The sequence below is a fragment of the Myxine glutinosa genome, chromosome 5, assembly GCF_964187855.1.
Source record: "Myxine glutinosa chromosome 5, kmMyxGlut1.1, whole genome shotgun sequence".
In the NCBI taxonomy this organism is placed as follows: domain Eukaryota; kingdom Metazoa; phylum Chordata; class Myxini; order Myxiniformes; family Myxinidae; genus Myxine; species Myxine glutinosa.
In genome coordinates this window covers 130,663,072-130,683,111 of record NC_136265.1, presented here as the reverse complement: position 1 = coordinate 130,683,111, position 20,040 = coordinate 130,663,072, and the positions used below count along the sequence as shown (strand labels likewise).

Here is a 20,040-nt window from a genome sequence, read left to right as displayed (position 1 = left end):
ACCTCATTCAACAAAATGGCAGGGAATGCGTTTTTCCACCTCCACCAACATCTCCCATACCTGGAATGCTCGCAAAGTTGAGCGGAATGTTTGTAGATCACAACACATTGATTGGTATAACGTCGGCCCAGTACCTAACTAAAACGTTTAGGGAACGTTTTCCTGCAACATTTAAATAATGTTGTAAAACGTTTCCACAACGTTGTTTCAACGTTTTTCGCCTTATTCAACAAAATGGCAGGAAATGCGTTTTCTGCACCTCCACCAACATCTCCCATACCTGGAATGCTCGCAAAGTTGAGCGGAATGTTTGTAGATCACAACTCGTTTATTGGTATAACGTCAGCCCAGTACCTAACTAAAACGTTTCGGGAACGTTTTCCTGCAACATTTAAATAATGTTGTAAAACGTTTCCACAACGTTGTTTCAACGTTTTTCACCTTATTCAACAAAATAGCAGGAAATGCGTTTTCTCCACCTCCACCAACATCTCCCACACTTGGAATGCTCGCAAAGTTGAGCGGAATGTTTGTAGATCACAACACGTTGATTGGTATAACGTCGGCCCAGTACCTAACTAAAACGTTTTGGGAACGTTTTCCTGCAACATTTAAATAATGATGTTGTAAAAACGTTTCCACAATGTTGTTTCAACGTTTTTCACGTTACTCAACAAAATGGCAGGAAATTCATTTTCTCCACCTCCCCAACATCTCCCACCCCTGGAATGCTCGCAAAGTTGAGCAGAATGTTTGTAGATCACAACTCGTTTATTGGTATAACGTCAGTCCAGTAACTAACTAAAACGTTTAGGGAACGTTTTCCTGCAACATTTAAATAATGATGTTGTAAAAACGTTTCCATAATGTTGTTTCAACGTTTTTCACCTCATTCAACAAAATGGCAGGGAATGCGTTTTTCCACCTCCACCAACATCTCCCATACCAGGAATGCTCGCAAAGTTGAGCGGAATGTTTGTAGATCACAACTCGTTTATTGGTATAACGTCAGCCCAGTACCTAACTAAAACGTTTAGGGAACATTTTCCTGCAACATTTAAATAACGTTGTTATAAAAACTTTTCCATAACGTTGTTTAAAGGTAAACATGTTTGAAGGTGAAAGTGAAACATTTTAAAAACATTTATAGAACGTTATTTTTTTTCGTTACCTAATTACGATAATTCGTTGTCATTACGTTGTGTTTGCTGGGCAGATATCAAACCTCTCTCCTCTCATAAACCTTGATTTCTGTATTTTACAATAACAAGGAATAACAAGGAACTTTGATACAGGAGAGGGTCATTCGACCGATCATACCTGCACTACATCAACACCATCTACCATAACAACACAATGTCAGTTTGTGTGTTTGTCTGTCTCCCTTCATAAGAGTAGGTTTTAAAGATCAATCTTAACACGGGTGTGTATTCACTACGGTCTATTTTTAAGGATAAAACAAACTCGAAAAACATTTTCCATAAAAGAGTAATTATGTCTCTTCTATTGGAATTGTAGACGGTGGCTTGCAAACCGAACCTCAAGGGTGGTGTACAGAAGCGTTTTTTTTTTTAATAACAATAAATACAAGGTGCAGGCAGGTAAAATTTGCTGCACGTGATGTGCAACGTGCGCAGAGTAAAACGAGTGTTCATTTACGTCTTTAGGATGTCTAATAAATAAAGAAGATATAAGCACACCTGACACTTGGCTGAGGCTTCAGACTTTGGCACGCTCACAAGGCCACACCGTCAAATAAACTGTTCCAACCCATCATTTTTGATGGGCTTTTTACTAGTTATTAAATAAATAGCCCCTTGGGGGACTGACAGTTATTTCCCCATGATTTCTGAGAAGATTTTAAAATAAATTACCTGAATTTGAGGCAAAATCCCTCTTTTCAGCCTCTTATTGAGGTGGATCTGAATGGGGAGCACAACCCTATGAGACCTTACTTTTCTGATGTATCGTAGCAAATTTGGTCCATATCGGTCATATAGTTTGTGAGGAAAATATGTTTTTGCTCAATTTGAGGGATTATGGGAGGGAGCCCGTGGCCCCCTTTACAGGGGAGGTACAGCCATGGGAAGCACAACTAAAGGTTAGGGTATGGTCACAATGCCTCATGGTCAGTTTTTATGGTTTCTGAGAATAAGATTTTAACAATGAAATACCAATTTGGGGGGGGGGGGGGGGGAAACCCCCTTTCACCCAATTTAAATGGGCGGATTCAAATGGGGAGAACAAGGCCATTGGACCTTACCATTCTGATGCATTGTATCAAATTTGGTCTGTACCGCTCAGGTAGTTGTGGATAAGGTGTTTTAGTGAAAATGAGGGATTCTGGGAGGGGGGGGGGCATAGCTCCTTTTCTGGGAGAGGTGGGAATACAACCAGAGCACAACTTTAGTTTGGGGCACGCGCCGGATGCTTCATGGTGAGTTTGGTCTAGATCTATCTGGCGGGTTCTAAGCAGAATATTTTTGAATGAAATACCAATATTTGGGGCAAACCCCCTTTCACCCGCTTTATAAGGGGCCCATCTGGATGGGGAGCACAATCCTATGAGACTTTTCTGTCCGAATACATCATACCCATTTTGGTCCATATCGGTTGGGTCGGTTGTGAGGAGAAGATGTTTTAGTCAAATGTTAATGGACGTACGTACGTACGGATGGATGGTCAGTTGGGACCCACTCTATGTGGTTATTTAGGAGAAATAACTTAAATATAGGTTTTAAAATTTTGTGGGGATGGGTGGTGGAGAACGGGGGACAAAGTTGGTTTTATGGTGAGGAATGCACAAACACCAACTACACGTTATCTTTAGACAAAACTTCTCATGTTTTATTGTGTAACTAGCGATACCATCCGTCACTTCACTGATGGGAATACCAATAGGCCATTGGCTACTACAGCTGCGCACAAACCTCTGACACTCTCTATTTTTGATGCCCTAGACCTAGAGTATCCTGAACATGAAATCAAATGTTAACATTCCATAAGTTGGGACGAACTTGTCATTTTGGATCAATATTTACAGATACCCTCCAAACGCGACAGTGATCGATTCACGTCACACTGAATTTGACGTGACTCGTATGCTTCATACTTTGGTAATTTGTGGGGTCTGTGATAAGATTTAAAATCACCAACTCCTCAAAGATAGTGAGCTTTATTGTCATCAATCATCCACATCATCTACAAAAAGGAATAATAACATATTTAGAATACGTTCATAGAATGTGCCCGATGTAAAGCAAGCCATATATGAAAGATGCGACATTTAAAACTTACCAGCTCAAATTCAGTCACAAGTAAAGGAATTCACTCGCTGTCGCAAGCCACCCTTTTATAGGCAAATCGTACCTGGCAGGAGTAAATTCCCTGTCAGTGGATTAAGGGGTCTTACTCCTATTGAGAGGAGTGGTCCCAATTGTATGACCATGCATTGTGGCCCCTCGGGGGCATGATGCATGCGTTTGAATGACCATGTGCTTCCCCCTTGGGGTTGAGGCGCATGTGTATTGTTATTGGGACAGCCTTGTTGACGTTGTGCCTTGACCATGGGGTCAAGGTGCACGTCCAAGGCTGTTCAAATGTTTGACTTTTTACCTTTTTTCATGTAAAAAAGGCAGGCCTTAGTGCTGGCCCCATAAGCACCCTTTTATAGGCAAACCGTGAGGGAGGGAATTACACAGATCTTCGCTTTTTATTTCATCACAGGGTCATTATCTCAATAATATAGGTACGTACCAATGAGGTGCCAAATGAAAGCTTAGCTTCTGTTGGTTCTTTGGAAATTAATATTATAATGTTACAGAAATATTGTGTAATTGTATTGTGTGTTTGTTTAATTGTATGATGATAAAAAATTTATTGTATGACAATAAAAGTGTTTGTTTATTGTGTGATAATAGAAGTGTTTATTTATTGTATGATGATAATAAAAATGTTTGTTTATTGTATGATGATAAAAATATTTATTGTATGATAATAAAAGTGTTTGTTTATTGTATGATGATAAAAATGTTTATTGTATGATAATAAAAATGTTTGTTTATTGTATGATGATAAAAATGTTTATTGTATGATAATAAAAGTGTTTGTTTATTGTGTGATTATAAAAATGTTTATTGTATGATAATAAAAATGTTTGTTTATTGTATGATAATAAAAATGTTTATTGTATGAAAAATAAAAATGTTTGTTTATTGTATGATAATAAAAATGTTTATTGTATGATAATAAAAGTGTTTGTTTATTGTATGATGATAAAAATGTTTATTGCATGATAATAAAAATGCTTGTTTATTGTATGATAATAAAAATGTTTATTGTATGATACTAAAAGTGTTTGTTTATTGTATGATAATTTAAATGTTCATTGTATGATAATAAAAATGTTTGTTCATTGTATGATGATAAAAATGTTTATTGTATGATAATAAAAGTGTTTGTTTATTGTATGATAATAAAAATGTTTATTGTATGATAATAAAAGTGTTTATTGTATGATAATAAAAATGTTTATTGTGTGATAATAAAAATGTTTATTGTATGATAATAAAAATGTTTATTGTGTGATAATATAACTGTTTGTTTATTTTATGATAATAAAAGTGTTTGTTTGTTGTGTTATAATGAAATTGTTTATTGTATGATAATAAAAATGTTTATTTTATGATAATAAAAGTGTTTGTTTATTTTATGACAATAAAAGTGTGTGTTTATTGTGTTATAATGAAATTGTTTATTGTGTTATAATAAAAGTGTTTATCATGTCATAATAAAAGTGTTTATTGTGTTATAATAAAAGCGTTTATTGTGCTATAATAAGTGTTTATTTTATGATAATAAGTGTTTGTCATGTATTGTATGTTGGAGTGTATTCTGTATATTAAGAGTTTTCCTATTCATCCCTAATTTTGGATAAGACTGTATAAATGGTTAAATTAGATCGTGAGTGATATTTACATCTCAAACTCTCTTCCTTACAGGATCACACATCCATGAGACGTACAACTGTACAATAGAAGGGACAAAGAAACTATGTGTTCAACGGGAGGTGATGGGTGTACGGGGCGAGGATGTGATTCTTCCCTGTCGGTTTAATCACAGTAAAGGAAGCAACATAACAAATCTGAATTTGGTTTTGTATAAATATTTTAGTTCCGGACACAATGTGGTGATCTTCAACAGCTTCAATAATGATACAGATGGAGGTTTCAATGGGAGGATTCAAACCGTGGGAAGCCTAAGTGAGGGAGACGGGTCGGTGAGGATCAGATATCTGAAGATCGAGGATGAGGGAACGTACAGGTGTCGGTTTGAGTTCGATGAGTGGAGGTCTTCTTTGAGTAGTTGGCATCATGGTGCATTAGAAGCAAGAAAAGGAAAAGAAACAACGGTTCGAGTTGATGGTGAGTTTTTATTGCAAAATAACTGTATGGTAATTAATAAAAATTTGTTAATAAACAAAATTTAAAGGATATGAATCCTTATGTTCAATATAATTCATTTTTGACCTTTTTTGTTTCACCCCCAATGAGTTGTCAGCCATTTTGGGTGTTTATATTATGGGCCCTTTCAATCCATCCAGAGACTATAAACAACTAGAGGTATTTCTTTCATATTCAGCACAGTTATCATGTGTCATGTATGCAATAATATTTAAGCCATGAGGAAAGTCAAATTATTTTGGGATCAAAGCCAAAAGTCATGGGAAACTATTTTGTTTCTGAATTTTGGAAATTTACAAAATTAATTTATGGAAGAGAATGACACAGGATTGTAATTGCTTTCCTGAACCATCACTTATTTATATACGCCGGACCATCTCCACTTCTATCACACAACGTTTAATTGTATATTAATTTTATATGCTTTACTTTCTCCATTACTCAAACATACAGCTTTGAATTAGATTTTATGTTATATACCCTTTTTATAATCAAAATCAACACACAAGTTATATTTATTTGTAGAAACTTTACAATCTCCAATGTGGATACACAACTCTTCCATATTTATTATTTTTACGAGGATAAAGCCCGTCAAAAATGGCGGGTTGGAAAAGTTTATTCGAGGGAACTGAATTCCAATGTCTGAAGCCGCCTCGGCCAAGCATTAGGTGTGGTTTTATCTTTTTTATTTATTGGACATCCTTCAGACGTCAATGTATAATTATATTATAATTATATTATATAATTATAATTATATATTATATAATTATAATTAATTATAATTATATATATATATATATATATAAATATATAATTATTAATATATATAATTAATGCCAGGAGGGTTGACTCAGCCTGTCATCCTTCCGAGGTCGGCAAATTGAGTACCAGATTGCTGGGATGAATGATCACGGTGTGTACCCCGATTTAGCATAGGTACACCGTATCCCTGCGCATCGTAAGAGCGTGACCAAGGGTTGGCGTCAGGAAGGGCATCCGGTCAGAAAAACATTGCCTCAAACAGGGAACCATGATTGTCATGGGGCCCGCAAGGCTAACCCCTGCTCTAGCGGGGAAAATGGCCTTAAAACATTCATTTCATTCATTCATATTCATTCTTCAGACGTCAATGTACACTTGGTTTACTCTGTGCGCCTTTCACATCACATGCAGCGAATTTCACCTCCCTCGCCTCGTATTTATTGTGATTTCAGGGTCTTTTCAGTCTTATGTGTGTATGTATGTATGTATATATATATATATATATATATATATACATATATATATATATATATATATATATATATATATAAATATACGTATATATATATATATATATATATATATATATATATATATATACATTTTTTATATTATATATATATATATATATATATATATATATATATATATATATATATATATATGTATATATATATATATATATATATATATATATATATATATATATATATAATTATATATATATATATATAATTATATATAATTATATATATATACATATATATATATATATATATATATATATATATATATATATATATATATATATATATAATTATATATATATATATAATTATATATAATTATATATATATACATATATATATATATATATATATATATATGTATATATATATATATATATATATATATATATATATATATATATATATATATATATATATATATATATATATATATATATATATATATATATATATTGGTACGGAATCGGGCGACGGCACTCCCCTTACCGAGGGGGGTTTAATCCCCTCGTCTTGTTAAGCTGGCCATCTCCATTCCTGGACCCACCCCGCTCCTTTGTGGGATAGGATTGGCCAAGGTGATTGGTCAAGGGATTCACGGACACCTCCGCCAATCCCTCCACAAAGCAGGTGGATGGCCCCGCTCGAATCCTGGACAAGATGGTATTTGCCGAGCGGTTTAGCAATCCGAAATCCGAGCCGTTATCAATGGACTAACCCCGATTATAAAGCGTTTGGCCAAAAATCGTGCCACAGGTACTTAATTGAAAGAAAAGACTAAAGCGATCAGATGAGAGGAAGCCAAAGAACCAACAAGGGTAAAGGAAGAACACAGGTTTATGTCTATCTACAAGAGGAAACGAAAGAAGGGCATTTATACAAGAAATGGAAGGAGCAGGACACAGAGCAAGCTTATCTACACAGGCTTACTTATCCCCAGGACAATACAGACAGAACGAACTCACTTACACGAATGGGAGAAAATGGCAATGGTAAAGATGGCAGGGGGAGAAGAATCCAGGCAGATGGTTCGGCAGGAAGGTCCGGGGCAGATGGGTCAGGCGTTGACGTCCACGCTCACGGTTCACGCTCCGGGCTCGAGGCAAAAACCCAGCAAAACAGCTTCGCGTCTCACCGACCGGCAATAGGGCCGAGAGGGTCTCGGCCTATTGCCGCAATACGAGCACCCCCTCCCGTCTCTCTCTCTCGGTTCGGCTGGATCACTCCTCTCTTTGTCCTCGTTTTGCTCTGCCGTATCTGCTCTCCCGTATCTGTTGCCGCCGAATCCCTTCTCTCTCATCTGCTCTTCGTGCTCCCTCACTCATCTGTGTAAGCGGTCCCTCACTCCTATTTTTATTGCCCTCCCCGAAATCAAGCCGCGGCTACGAGGGCACGCCTACCGGGTCGCTCACCGCGGTGCTGATTGGCTGTTAGGGCTGGCTGACTCCACCTCTGATGACGATGTGGGGCCACGCCCTTCTTCTCCGATCCTGGCCTCGTGGGCAATGGAGGTTTGGTGGTGAAGAAAACAGCCCAAATGTCACTGGCACTTGGCAGAGGCAATTTGGGAAAATTGAAAAGGGGTCTATCTTATTTGATTTGATGCAACGCAGTCAACTATTGGGAACAGGTCCTTAACTGAAACACATACTAATGACATAACTATTGAGAGGTCCTATGGTGTCCTACGTGTTGCAATGTGGACTAACTGAGGTGCAATTATTTCAATTAACAGCCAATTAAGGGGAAATGTACACAGGGGTTATTTATAAGGGAATTTACTACTAAATTTACATGTGAAGGTTCTAAAAACCGCAACACAGCACCCTCATTCCTCATGGCACGTCTCGGGCTGACAAAAGTTTAACTTAATGTGACACGCAGGTTTAATACCCTATACTATTAACCTTACCCTGAGTGCGACAGTTTTAAAACACAATTAAATATGTCCCCCTACTACGTTGCATCCTTCCTAACAGATTCACACCCACAGGATAACCGAATTGCGGAATTATTTTCAAACTATACATGTACGGTGGGGAGCATTATTTACAAGACATTATTTTGACTATTTACAAAACGCAACCCAGGACCTGTCATTTGTCAATGTGGATGTCAATGTGTGCAACAGGTGGAAGATTAAAAATCTGACTTTTGTTATTTTTACACATCGCTCCAAGAACGGGGAAACAATAACAGGTTATGATGACAAGGGGGGAATTGAAAAGATGAAGAGATTTGAAGGGAGAGTGGAGATAATGGAGAAACCGGAACAAGGATTGTGGTCTATGAAGATCAATAATCTGAGGGTCGAGGATGAGAACACGTATGTTTGTCGCTTCATATATAACGAGAGTGAAGATGGAGGAAATTGGAGAATATCGGGATTTGAGCCGAGAATTGGAAAAGGAACTAAGCTTCGGGTCGATGGTGAGTATATGTTTTATTATTTTATTCTATTAATCCTAAGAGCCGCCATTTGGTCTGAATCTCGATATTCCCAAACGCTGAGAGAACGAGCGGCAAATGTGATCGGTCGAGTTGACGTGAATTGGTGTAATATTTTGTCACAGTACTACTAAACTGGACATTTTTGGAAGTGCCAACCAGACTATTTGTGTTATACAGTGATCAAAATATATAATTCCATTGAAATAAAATAAAAAGCTGCAAAGAAAAAACAAACAAAACAAAACTCCGGATACGAGATTTTTAAGTGATTCTTCACTGTGGAGTGTGATCTGGCCAAACGATACATAGCATGATATTTCAAAGAGTTATGGACGGATTCGGTTGAAACGTGGTGGAGAAGTTGGGTGTGTGACGAGCACAAAGTGATTCCATTTTGGTGAAGATCCGAATCCAGATCCAGATACGAGATTTTGTTTCATAATTTTTAAGTGATTCTTCAAAATTGAGAGATGGGCCCAAAATTGATATAGATCATGATATTTAAAAATGTTGTGGACGACAAAAGGTTGTGGATAACAAAAGGTTGTGGATCGGTCTCACTAAAATCCGAAATGGACTCAAAATCCGAAATGGAGCGAAATGGACCTTCAAAATCATCCGAAATGGATTGGGGTTAGGGTTAGGGTTAGGGTTAGGGTTAGGGGTACTTAATTAACATTACATTTTATTCATTCCTCACCTGTTTTAGATCAGTATTTTAACATTTAATTTTACTACTAAATCACCATCCATTTCGGATGTTATTGAGGTTGGTTTAATATGTTGTGTATGAAATGAAATGAAAAGTGTAGGCTATGGGGAGGTTATTGGTTATTTTGAGGTCCATTTCGCTCCATTTCGGATTTTAGTGAGACCCATAACAAAAGGTTGTGGATGACAAAAGGTTGTGGAAGACAAAAGGTTGTGGATGACAAAAGTTGTGGAAGACAAAAGGTTGTGGATGACAAAAGTTGGTGAATGAGTTGGTTAAGTGACAAGAACAAGCGTTACGCCTTGGTCCCCCATCGGTGAAGTGATGCGAGTTGACAAAGTGGAAGACGCAAGGCGGCCATCTTGGATTTTGACGTGGCGACCCAATTTTCAATAGCGTTCTTCCTTATTCCTAGATACACCCACACACCAGATTAGAAGTTGGTACTTCGCTTATTTTTCAAGATATTCCGCTCACAAGGTTCAAACATTTATATGGTGGCGGCCATCTTGGATTTTGACGTGGGTTGCACCCACACACCAAATACGAATGCGGTCCTTCGCTTACGCACGCACGTACACACGCACGCACGCACGGACGGACGGACGGACACACGGACGGAGGGGAAAACCACAGTCCCCCTTTCGCTCCGCTGTGCGACGGGGGACAACAAGCGGACTAGCTTTTGGTTCAGGTCCGAATCCAGATCCGGTCGATCAGACTCAAAGTAAGATGTGCATTAATTTCTGCATATTGCAGGCCATGAGCTACCTCTTTGGACAAAAACTCCAACAAGAATGCAAACGATCCACATGCTACAGTTTGAAGTTGTACGCAACCTTCAGAGTCCCAGCTATCATATTTTCTGGCCCCGGAAACTGAGCCGCTCCTGTCACCAGCGTGCGACTCCACATTTGGTGTCTCTCCTCCAATGATACCGCTGCTGGCTTCGGCCAATGACTTAGAACCTGCTCGTAGAACTACAGACCCGCTTAACTGAGCACACGAGACGGGACACACAGGCACTGCACCTCATCCCGTCTGTGATCTGCTTGTTCGGGACAGGTAGACACAGAAGCCATTAGTGAGCTGGTGGATTTCTACCAATATGACCTTCCATCACCAATAACAGGTGATACAGAGATGCGCAGCTGGCAGATAATGGGGTTCCAACCACAGCAAGTCAACATCAGACGTCCCAACGACAGCAGCAAAAACCCTCAAACAGACAGACAGACATTCTTCCCCAACATCCACTGCCTGATGCTTCTCTTCTGCAGGATGTCCGTAACATCATGGAAGTGTGAACGCCCTATTACCGGACTGAGACGTCATAAGACTCACGTCAGGCCAACAATGCATGAAGATCAAATGAAGGGACTTCTACCAACGCACATTCACTATGGTGTGGACTTAATATGAATGGCATCACTGATGACTTTACATGACGAAATCCACGAAGAATGGAGCTTCTGGACATCCTTTAGTAGAGCTAGTGGACTACAAGAGCTAACGATGTACAAATAGGAAACTTTCACTTCACTCAGTAGGCCGGCTGGCACAAGCTCACATACATCACTATTGAAGACAATATCTCTCTTTTAGTTCAATATTGTCAATTAAAAAAATAAAAGAAAGACAAATATATTGAGTTGAATAAGGCTTGGTGGTAGATTTTGTGATCTGTGAACATCTTAACCTCAAGTGAAACCCCCCTAAAAAATTTCTGGATCCGCCCCTGATACGCATATGCAATTCTATACAATTTGAGGAGATTCCATACAATTTGCCAAATTCAGAGCTAATGCATTGCTACACTGTCGATTCGTATTCAGATTCGTGTTCTGCAATGTTCAAAATATACAACTCAATCGAAACTAGAACAGCACTCGATACCTCCACCAGGCTGAACAATTAATAGTCAGGTTCACTATGTTTTTTCGTTCAAAATCATGGTAGATTAGCAAACCTATACATTTTTGGAAACGTTATTACATGGAAAATCTGAAAATCAATGTTTACATTTGCCAATTCCGACCAATTCGATTCGACCAATTCGACCAATCGACAAATTCCATTCGACCAATTCGACCATTCGACCAATCGCTTCGATCGACCATTCGACCATTCGACCAATTCGATCGATTCGATTCGATTCGATTCATCGAATTCGATTCGATCGACCATTCGACCAATTCGATTTGCCAATCAATTTGACCGACCTTTGCTTGTGTGGAACGGACTGTGAAAACGATGCGGACTATATTGTCGGATACGACACACAGGACAGTGATGACTAACTCTAAATGGCATATTCTGTAATCGTGTATGTTTGATGCCATTGACTGCCTGTGTATATTTTGTCATTGACTGCCTGTGTAGATGTGAAGTTATACTGACTGCATGTGTATATATGATTTTGCTGACTGCCTGTGTATGTTTGGTGATATGAATTATTGTGACACATTTTGATGTTATTAACTGCCTGTACAAAATGATAACATGTATTTGATTATGCAACTTATCGCGAATATAAAGACAGTATTTTGCAATTCAAAACCTTTGATTCGTGTCTTACCATTCCCCATAGCACTAATTTGATACTTTCATTGGATTCCTTGTCCCTGAAAATATAGGTTTAGTATATTTTAAAAAGTTTTTAGGGTAATTAGAGGCAGAAATAGAACAAAATATGTATTTTACAGTGGCCATTTTGATAATCCAAAATGGCCGCCATACAGGTATCTCTCCAAATGTAAACATTGATTTTTAGTTTCCTTATGCTATAACCTTTCCAAAAATGTATAGGTTTGCTAATCTACCATGATTTTGAACGAAATATAATTTATTGACATAGTGAACCTGACTATAATGTTGTTGTTTGTTGTTGATATGCCGGATCTGGAATCGGACCTGAACCAAAATCTAATCAGCTTGTTTTTGTCACTTACCAACTCATCCACCAAATTTTGTCATAATCCGTCCACAACCTTTTGAAATATCATGCTATGTATCGTTTTTGGCCCTGCGATTCAATGGTGAAGAATAATTTAAGATAAAAAAAATTAATCGTATCCGGATCCGGATTCGGACCTTCACCAGAATCTAATGCGTTCGTCCATATCACACACCAAACATGTCCACCAAGTTTCGGCCGAATCCGTCCATAACTTTTTAAGATATCCATTATCCATCTCCATATTGTTTTGGCCTTATCTCAATGATGAAAAATCACTCAAAAATTCCAGTAACCAGATTAGATTTCGTCCAAATCTGTCCGCAACTTTTTGAGATATCCTGTTCACAAACAAGCAGACAGGGGTGAAAAAACAACGTCCATCCACCTTTGATGGCGTTGGTAAGTAGTTCCTCCATCATAGAAATAGACTGATAGACAGACAGAGTGAACCAATTGCTTAACCCCACATTGTGCTTCCTCATGGGGGTAACAACCACTTCTAGAATTTCTATAACTAGCAGAGTACCCGCCCTACTGGCAATCTTGTTCCAATCATGCAACACATTTTCTGCCATCTCTTGTTGAGGATATTGTTACGTTTATGAGGGGAGGTGAGTGAATACCGTAGGAAAGGTAGGATCGCATAGGAATAGTATGGACCGTGTGATGTGTAATAGCATTTCGATGTAATAAGTAGGGAAAATGTCGCTAAAGGTTGTGATTAAATGTGCACAATACGGAGGGTTGTGCCGTGTTAATTAATATTAGGGCTTAAGGTTCATTTCCCTTGTTGGTCATGCCCCCTGTGGCCATTCCCAACGATTATATCATCAGCCGGACAAGTGTAGCATCGGCTGGCCAATATTCACGCTCCATGGGACATGACAGAGCAAAAACCCGCCTAGGAGAGGCGGAGTTACAATGGTTTGATGGGCATGAGGCAGGACCAGCAAGCCACACCCCCTCGCCCCCCCTTCCCCCCTCGCCCCCCCCCCCGAGTGACGCGGCCCAACGACGTGGGCGGGGCGAGCATGAAGGGAGGCTTCAAGGAAGGTTCGATAATTTTTTTTGTGCTGGGCTCTATTTGGTGTGCTGCAGGACGTGTCCGCGTTTTCTTCCGTAAGTGGAGGACTTTATTTACCCCGTCAAAGGATTGTGGAGTTTTGGACAGCCCGAAGAGAAAGAGGGCCATCTTACTTGCTTGCCTCAATCCTGGTCACCCAGCGTTCGACACGCGGCTTGGTCGCCATTATTTTTCCAGGCCTCTGGCCTGTTGTGGCTTCGGACTTTGACAACTGCTGACTTACTACAGAAACCATTTGGGCCAGCTGGGTGCCAGAGCTTTTCCTTTTTCGTACTTTCCCCTGCATGTTTTTGTGTCCGTACAAGAGGATCCTCCACTTAGAATCTATTACCTCAGTCTTTATTTTAATTATTCTCATTTCATGCCTTGCTTTATTGTAAACTAGCTGAATGCACCTGGCGTTGCCCGGGTCCGGGTTCCGGGTTTGTTTCCCGGGTTCGGGTTTGGGATCTGTGAGATAAAAAAAGGAATAAACCGCGGCCTTGCGAAACAGCGAAGCAAAGCAACATGCAGTAAACAATAATTATATATTACTTAATAAACTTTTTTGTTTGGTTTTGATTCCATACAGTGCAACCAAAGATCCTGGACATCTCGAAAGAGTTTGTGAACTCCAGTAATTCCTGGAGGGTGATTTGCGAAGGCGAGGCCAAGCCGGGACCGAACATCACCTGGTTGAACCCAAAAGGACTCCCCGTCAATGGAGCCAAGATCGCATCGAGTCCAAATGGGAAAAATGGATTGCAGAACATCATCAGTACCTTTACCATCACAGGAGAAGACCCAGAAGGGCAATACACCTGCCTTGTGAAGAACAAGTACGGGATGGCCCAGGACCATGTGATTCATTTGACCAATACAGGCAAACAATGGATTGTGATTGGATGTTCAATTGCCTTGAGTTTGGTTCTTCTTCTTCTCTTTGCTGTTGGATTGCATATTTACCGGAAAAAGCGAAACCCCAGGGAAGGTAAAAACATCTCCACAGTGACTGCAAACCTCAACTCTTTTTTCCTAGCTTCTCCCGTCTATCGAACCACCTTCCTCTGTTTCACTCTTCCCTCCAGGGCTTCACGCAAGCGGTGCCCCACCATCTTGTGTCATCACCCATCCTGGCCCATGATCATTTTTCTCCCATTAACCCTTCATAACCCAATACAACCCTCAATTACTTGCTGGTTTCAGTGTTTCCTTCCCTCCTCCCTTTCCTCTTTTCCAGTTCGGTCATTCCCTTGATGTTTGTCCCAATGTCAATTCTACTTTGCTTTTGCATGAGCCTTGCTCCTGTGAAGAAAGACAATACCCAGAAAGATGTAATGCAGAGCATGGCACTTGCAAAATCCAAATAAAAACAACAGTTGCCATGGAAACGGCAATTTGGTAATTTGGAAAATTTGACCTATCAAGTGTTTTACATGATTTGATGTGCGTAACAAATTCGGTTGATACATTTTCTAGTTGCGGCCTAATAAGCCTTGACCTTAACCTTAGACGAACTTTGATCACATTTTTCTCACGTTGATACAAATAAGCTGTTTCCGTTTCAATTTGATATCTGGGAAAAATCTTAGATATGGTGAAAAAATAAATTCACAAAAAGTCTTTTGATTATAAAGGGGTGAAATTGTTGTCATAGAACCCGTTGATCTGTCAAAACGGCTACATCGATCATTCTGATTTTGATTGAACCAATTTGCAAATGCTGCTCAAATTCCAAATCAATATAATGGAAAATGACGACATGTGAAATTGATCATCGATCTCAAAAAAGAGGGTTCAGTGATCCATTATGCGACCTTTATCAAAGTTCAGGTCCATTGAATGAAGTTTAAAAATAGTATGTAGGTAACAGTAACGTAACGCAGCTTACGTGTAGCGGCACACTTGGTAAGGCAGCTTATGTGGAGGTACAGTTGGTAACAGCTTACAGGGAGATGTACTGTTGGTAACACAGCTTACATGGAGAGGCACAGTTAATAACACAGCTTACTTGGAGAGGCACAGTTAATAACACAGCCCACATGGAGAGGCACAGTTAGTAATGCAGCTTACCTGGAGAGGCACAGTTGGTAACGCAGCTTACATGGAGGCACAGTTAGTAACACACCTTACATGGAGAGGAACAGTTGGTAATACAGCTTACATGGTGAGGCACAGCTGGTAACGCAGCTTACATGGATGCACAATTAGTAACACACCTTACATGGAGAGGAACAGTTGGTAACGCAGCTTACATGGAGAGGCACAGTTGGTAACGCAGCTTACATGGAGAGGAACAGTTAGTAACACAGCTTACATGGAGGCACAGTTAGTAACACAGCTTACATGGAGGCACAATTAGTAACACACCTTACATGGAGAGGAACAGTTGGTAATACAGCTTACATGGTGAGGCACAGTTGGTAACGCAGCTTACATGGATGCACAATTAGTAACACACCTTACATGGAGAGGAACAGTTGGTAACGCAGCTTACATGGAGGCACAGTTAGTAACACACCTTACATGGAGAGGAACAGTTGGTAATACAGCTTACATGGTGAGGCACAGCTGGTAACGCAGCTTACATGGATGCACAATTAGTAACACACCTTACGTGGAGAGGCACAGTTGGTAACACACCTTATGTGGAGAGGCACAGTTAGAAACACAGCTTACATGGAGAGGCACAGTTAGAAACACACCTTACATGGAGGCACAGTTAGTAACACAGCTTACATGGAGGCACAGTTGGTAACGCAGCTTACATGGAGATGCACAGTTAGTAACACAGCTTACGTGGAGTGGCACAGTTGGTAACGCAGCTTACATGGAGATGCACAGTTAGTAACAGCTTACGTGGAGAGGCACAGTTGGTAACGCAGCTTACATGGAGATGCACAGTTAGAAACACAGCTTACATGGAGGCACAGTTGGTAACGCAGCTTACATGGAGATGCACAGTTGGTAACGCAGCTTACATGGAGATGCACAGTTAGTAACACAGCTTACGTGGAGAGGCAGTTAGTAACACAGCTTACATGGAGGCACAGTTGGTAACGCAGCTTACATGGAGATGCACAGTTAGTAACACAGCTTACGTGGAGAGGCACAGTTGGTAACGCAGCTTACATGTAGGCACAGTTGGTAACGCAGCTTACATGGAGGCACAGTTGGTAACGCAGCTTACATGGAGGCACAGTTGGTGACGCAGCTTACATGGAGGCACAGTTGGTAACGCAGCTTACATGGAGGCACAGTTGGTAACGCAGCTTACATGGAGGCACAGTTGGTAACGCAGCTTACATGGAGGCACAGTTGGTAACGCAGCTTACATGGAGGCACAGTTAGTAACACAGCTTACATTGAGATGCACAGTTGGTAACGCAGCTTATAAAATACACTAAATATCTGTTTTTTTTATCCCACAGGAAACTCGACCCAAGCGGATGTTGAACTTCGTGAATCAGTAAGTTTGTAGAATTATTTAATTAAATTTCCCATTTATTAACTGATTTAATGATTATTAATTCACAGAACATAACCACGAGAGCAGGTTGGTAATTTATAAAAATACAAGTTTAAAGTTGGAGTACCGGTACGTACAATCATATAACAATGTGATCATTGCATGTTTACGTTTCTCCAACAGGGACAGAGAGAGGAGGCGTCGTACATGGCTCTGAAGAAGAAGCATCACGAAGAGTCCCAGCCTCAGTTGTACGATAACTTGCGATGTTGATCGGACCCAGCACATCTGTTCCCTTTCAATTAATACATTCATTCTTTGATACATATTATGTTCCTTACTGAATTAACATTTCTTTGAGAGTAATTGGTTTGAATTATTAGAATAACTTGGATATTTGGAGGCATTCATGATATTATCTGTTGATATGTTACCTGGTTCGTTTCTATAAACAGTTATCTCAGACCTCTCAAGTTACTGGATTAAAGGTACTGTTTTGATGAAGAGCTGATTTTGAAGACCCATTTCAATTTGCCTACGTTTTTCCTTTGCATTTTACACGAACGCCATCTTTAATTCGATCTGAGGTTCGAGGAATGATGTTGATTGAGGTATGCCAACCACAATGGGTAATGCCAACTCTTCCTCGGAGCTAAAAGCTTTCTTCACAAAAAAGACGAAGGGTGAGAGTCCGAAACGTCAGTTTCTTCTTACTTCCAACTGTGGTTCAGTGTGCATCGATCAACGTTGTTCTTCAGGAGAAGTCATAAGTCCCAAGACACCGTCTTACCTGTTTATACCATCTACCAAGGTGATCCGTAGGCCCCAGGTTTATATGGTTTCATTCACAAATGACAGTTGGTTTATATGGTTTCATTCACAAATGACAGTTGGTTTATATGGTTTCATTCACAAATGACAGTTGGTTTATATGGTTTCATTCACAAATGACAGTTGGTTTACATGGATTCATTCACAAATGACAGTTGGTTTATATGGTTCCATTCACAAATGAGTTGGTTTATATGGTTCCATTCACAAATGACAGTTGGTGTATATGGTTCCATTCACAAATGACAGTTGGTGTATATGGTTCCATTCACAAATGACAGTTGGTTTATATGGTTTCATTCACAAATAACAGATGGTTAACATAGTTTCATTCACAAATGATGGTTGGTGTATATAGTTTCATTCACAAATGACAGTTGGTTTCTATGGTTCCATTCACAAATGACAGTTGGTTTATATGGTTTCATTCACAAATGACAGTTGGTTTATATGGTTCCATTCACAAATGACAGTTGGTGTATATGGTTCCATTCACAAATGACAGTTGGTTTATATGGTTTCATTCACAAATGACAGATGGTTTATATGGTTTCATTCACAAATGACAGTTGGTTTATATGGTTTCATTCACAAATGACAGATGGTTAATATGGTTTTATTCACAAATGACAGATGGTTTATATGGTTTCATTCACAAATGACAGATGGTTAATATGGTTTCATTCACAAATGACGGTTGGTTTATATGGTTTCATTCACAAATGACAGATGGTTAATCTGGTTTCATTCACAAATGACAGATGGTTAATATGGTTTCATTCACAAATGACAGATGGTTAATATGGTTTCATTCACAAATGACGGTTGGTTTATATGGTTTCATTCACAAATGACAGATGGTTAATATGGTTTCATTCACAAATGGCAGTTGGTTTATATGGTTTCATTCACAAATGACAGATGGTTAATATGGTTTCATTCACAAATGACGGTTGGTTTATATGGTTTCATTCACAAATGACAGTTGGTTTATATGGTTTCATTCACAAATGACAGTTGGTTTATATGCCATTGATCCCTTGACAATCGTGGCATGTTGATTGAAATGCCCATTTTGCATTGGCCTTTTTAAAGCCAATATCAAGACATCACGTGCAGCTCATTAAAATCATCCCGTAGCCCTTGGCTAATCACTGACAGTCAAAACGGCTGTTCAACAGCTGTGCTATGAAGTGACCATTGAAGGTTCAAGTGACCATCCGTGACCATTTTGTCTGACAGTGAGGACACTATTATCCACAAATAAGTTCACACATTTACTACACGCAGTGTTATTGTTGATATTTAAAGGTTTCAAAGGTGGTAAGTTTCTTTTGCGTTTCAGTATATATCTATACATATATATATACTGTATATATATATATATATATATATATATATATTGTTGCGGATATGAGGACTGTATTTTTTTTATTGTGTGTATTATTATTATTGTTTATTCTGCGCCTCCTGCCTCCGGAGCTGTGTAAAGGTCAAAGGGCGTCCCATAATTAGTCCAAAAGCATGCACGTCAGCCAATCATAGAATACCCCTGTTCGATAGTTATATCTTATTATGTGTTTTAGGGTAAGGCTGTGTCTCCCATTAATTGAAATACTCCATTGCACCAGTGAAAGAGATAGATTCCCTTCATTCCCATTCCCAAAACCTCCATTCCCCCTTTCGTCGATTGGAAATTACCTCCCCTCCAATAACCGCCATTGACCACGAGGCAGGGTCGGAGAAGAAAGGCGTGTCTCCACCTCGTCATAGAGGGGAGGAGTGAGCCAGCCCCACTCGA

The 20,040-nt window shown here is 39.3% G+C and overlaps 1 protein-coding gene across 5 annotated transcripts in view; it reads left to right on the top strand.

Moving 5' to 3' along the window:
- The window catches only part of LOC137427079 (CD276 antigen-like), a 338,480-nt gene that overhangs the window by 182,669 nt on the left and 135,771 nt on the right, over nt 1-20,040 (top strand). For 3 of the 5 annotated variants that reach the window (XM_078778717.1, XM_078778716.1, XM_078778718.1), the window contains exon 4: nt 5,001-5,423. In XM_078778717.1, the coding sequence (XP_078634843.1) occupies nt 5,001-5,423 (423 nt within the window). Of the gene's footprint in view, nt 1-5,000; nt 5,424-14,531; nt 14,931-17,370; nt 17,409-17,591; nt 17,913-20,040 lie in introns of those variants that run through there. The other 2 variants (XM_078778719.1, XM_078778720.1) reach the window with 2 other exon arrangements.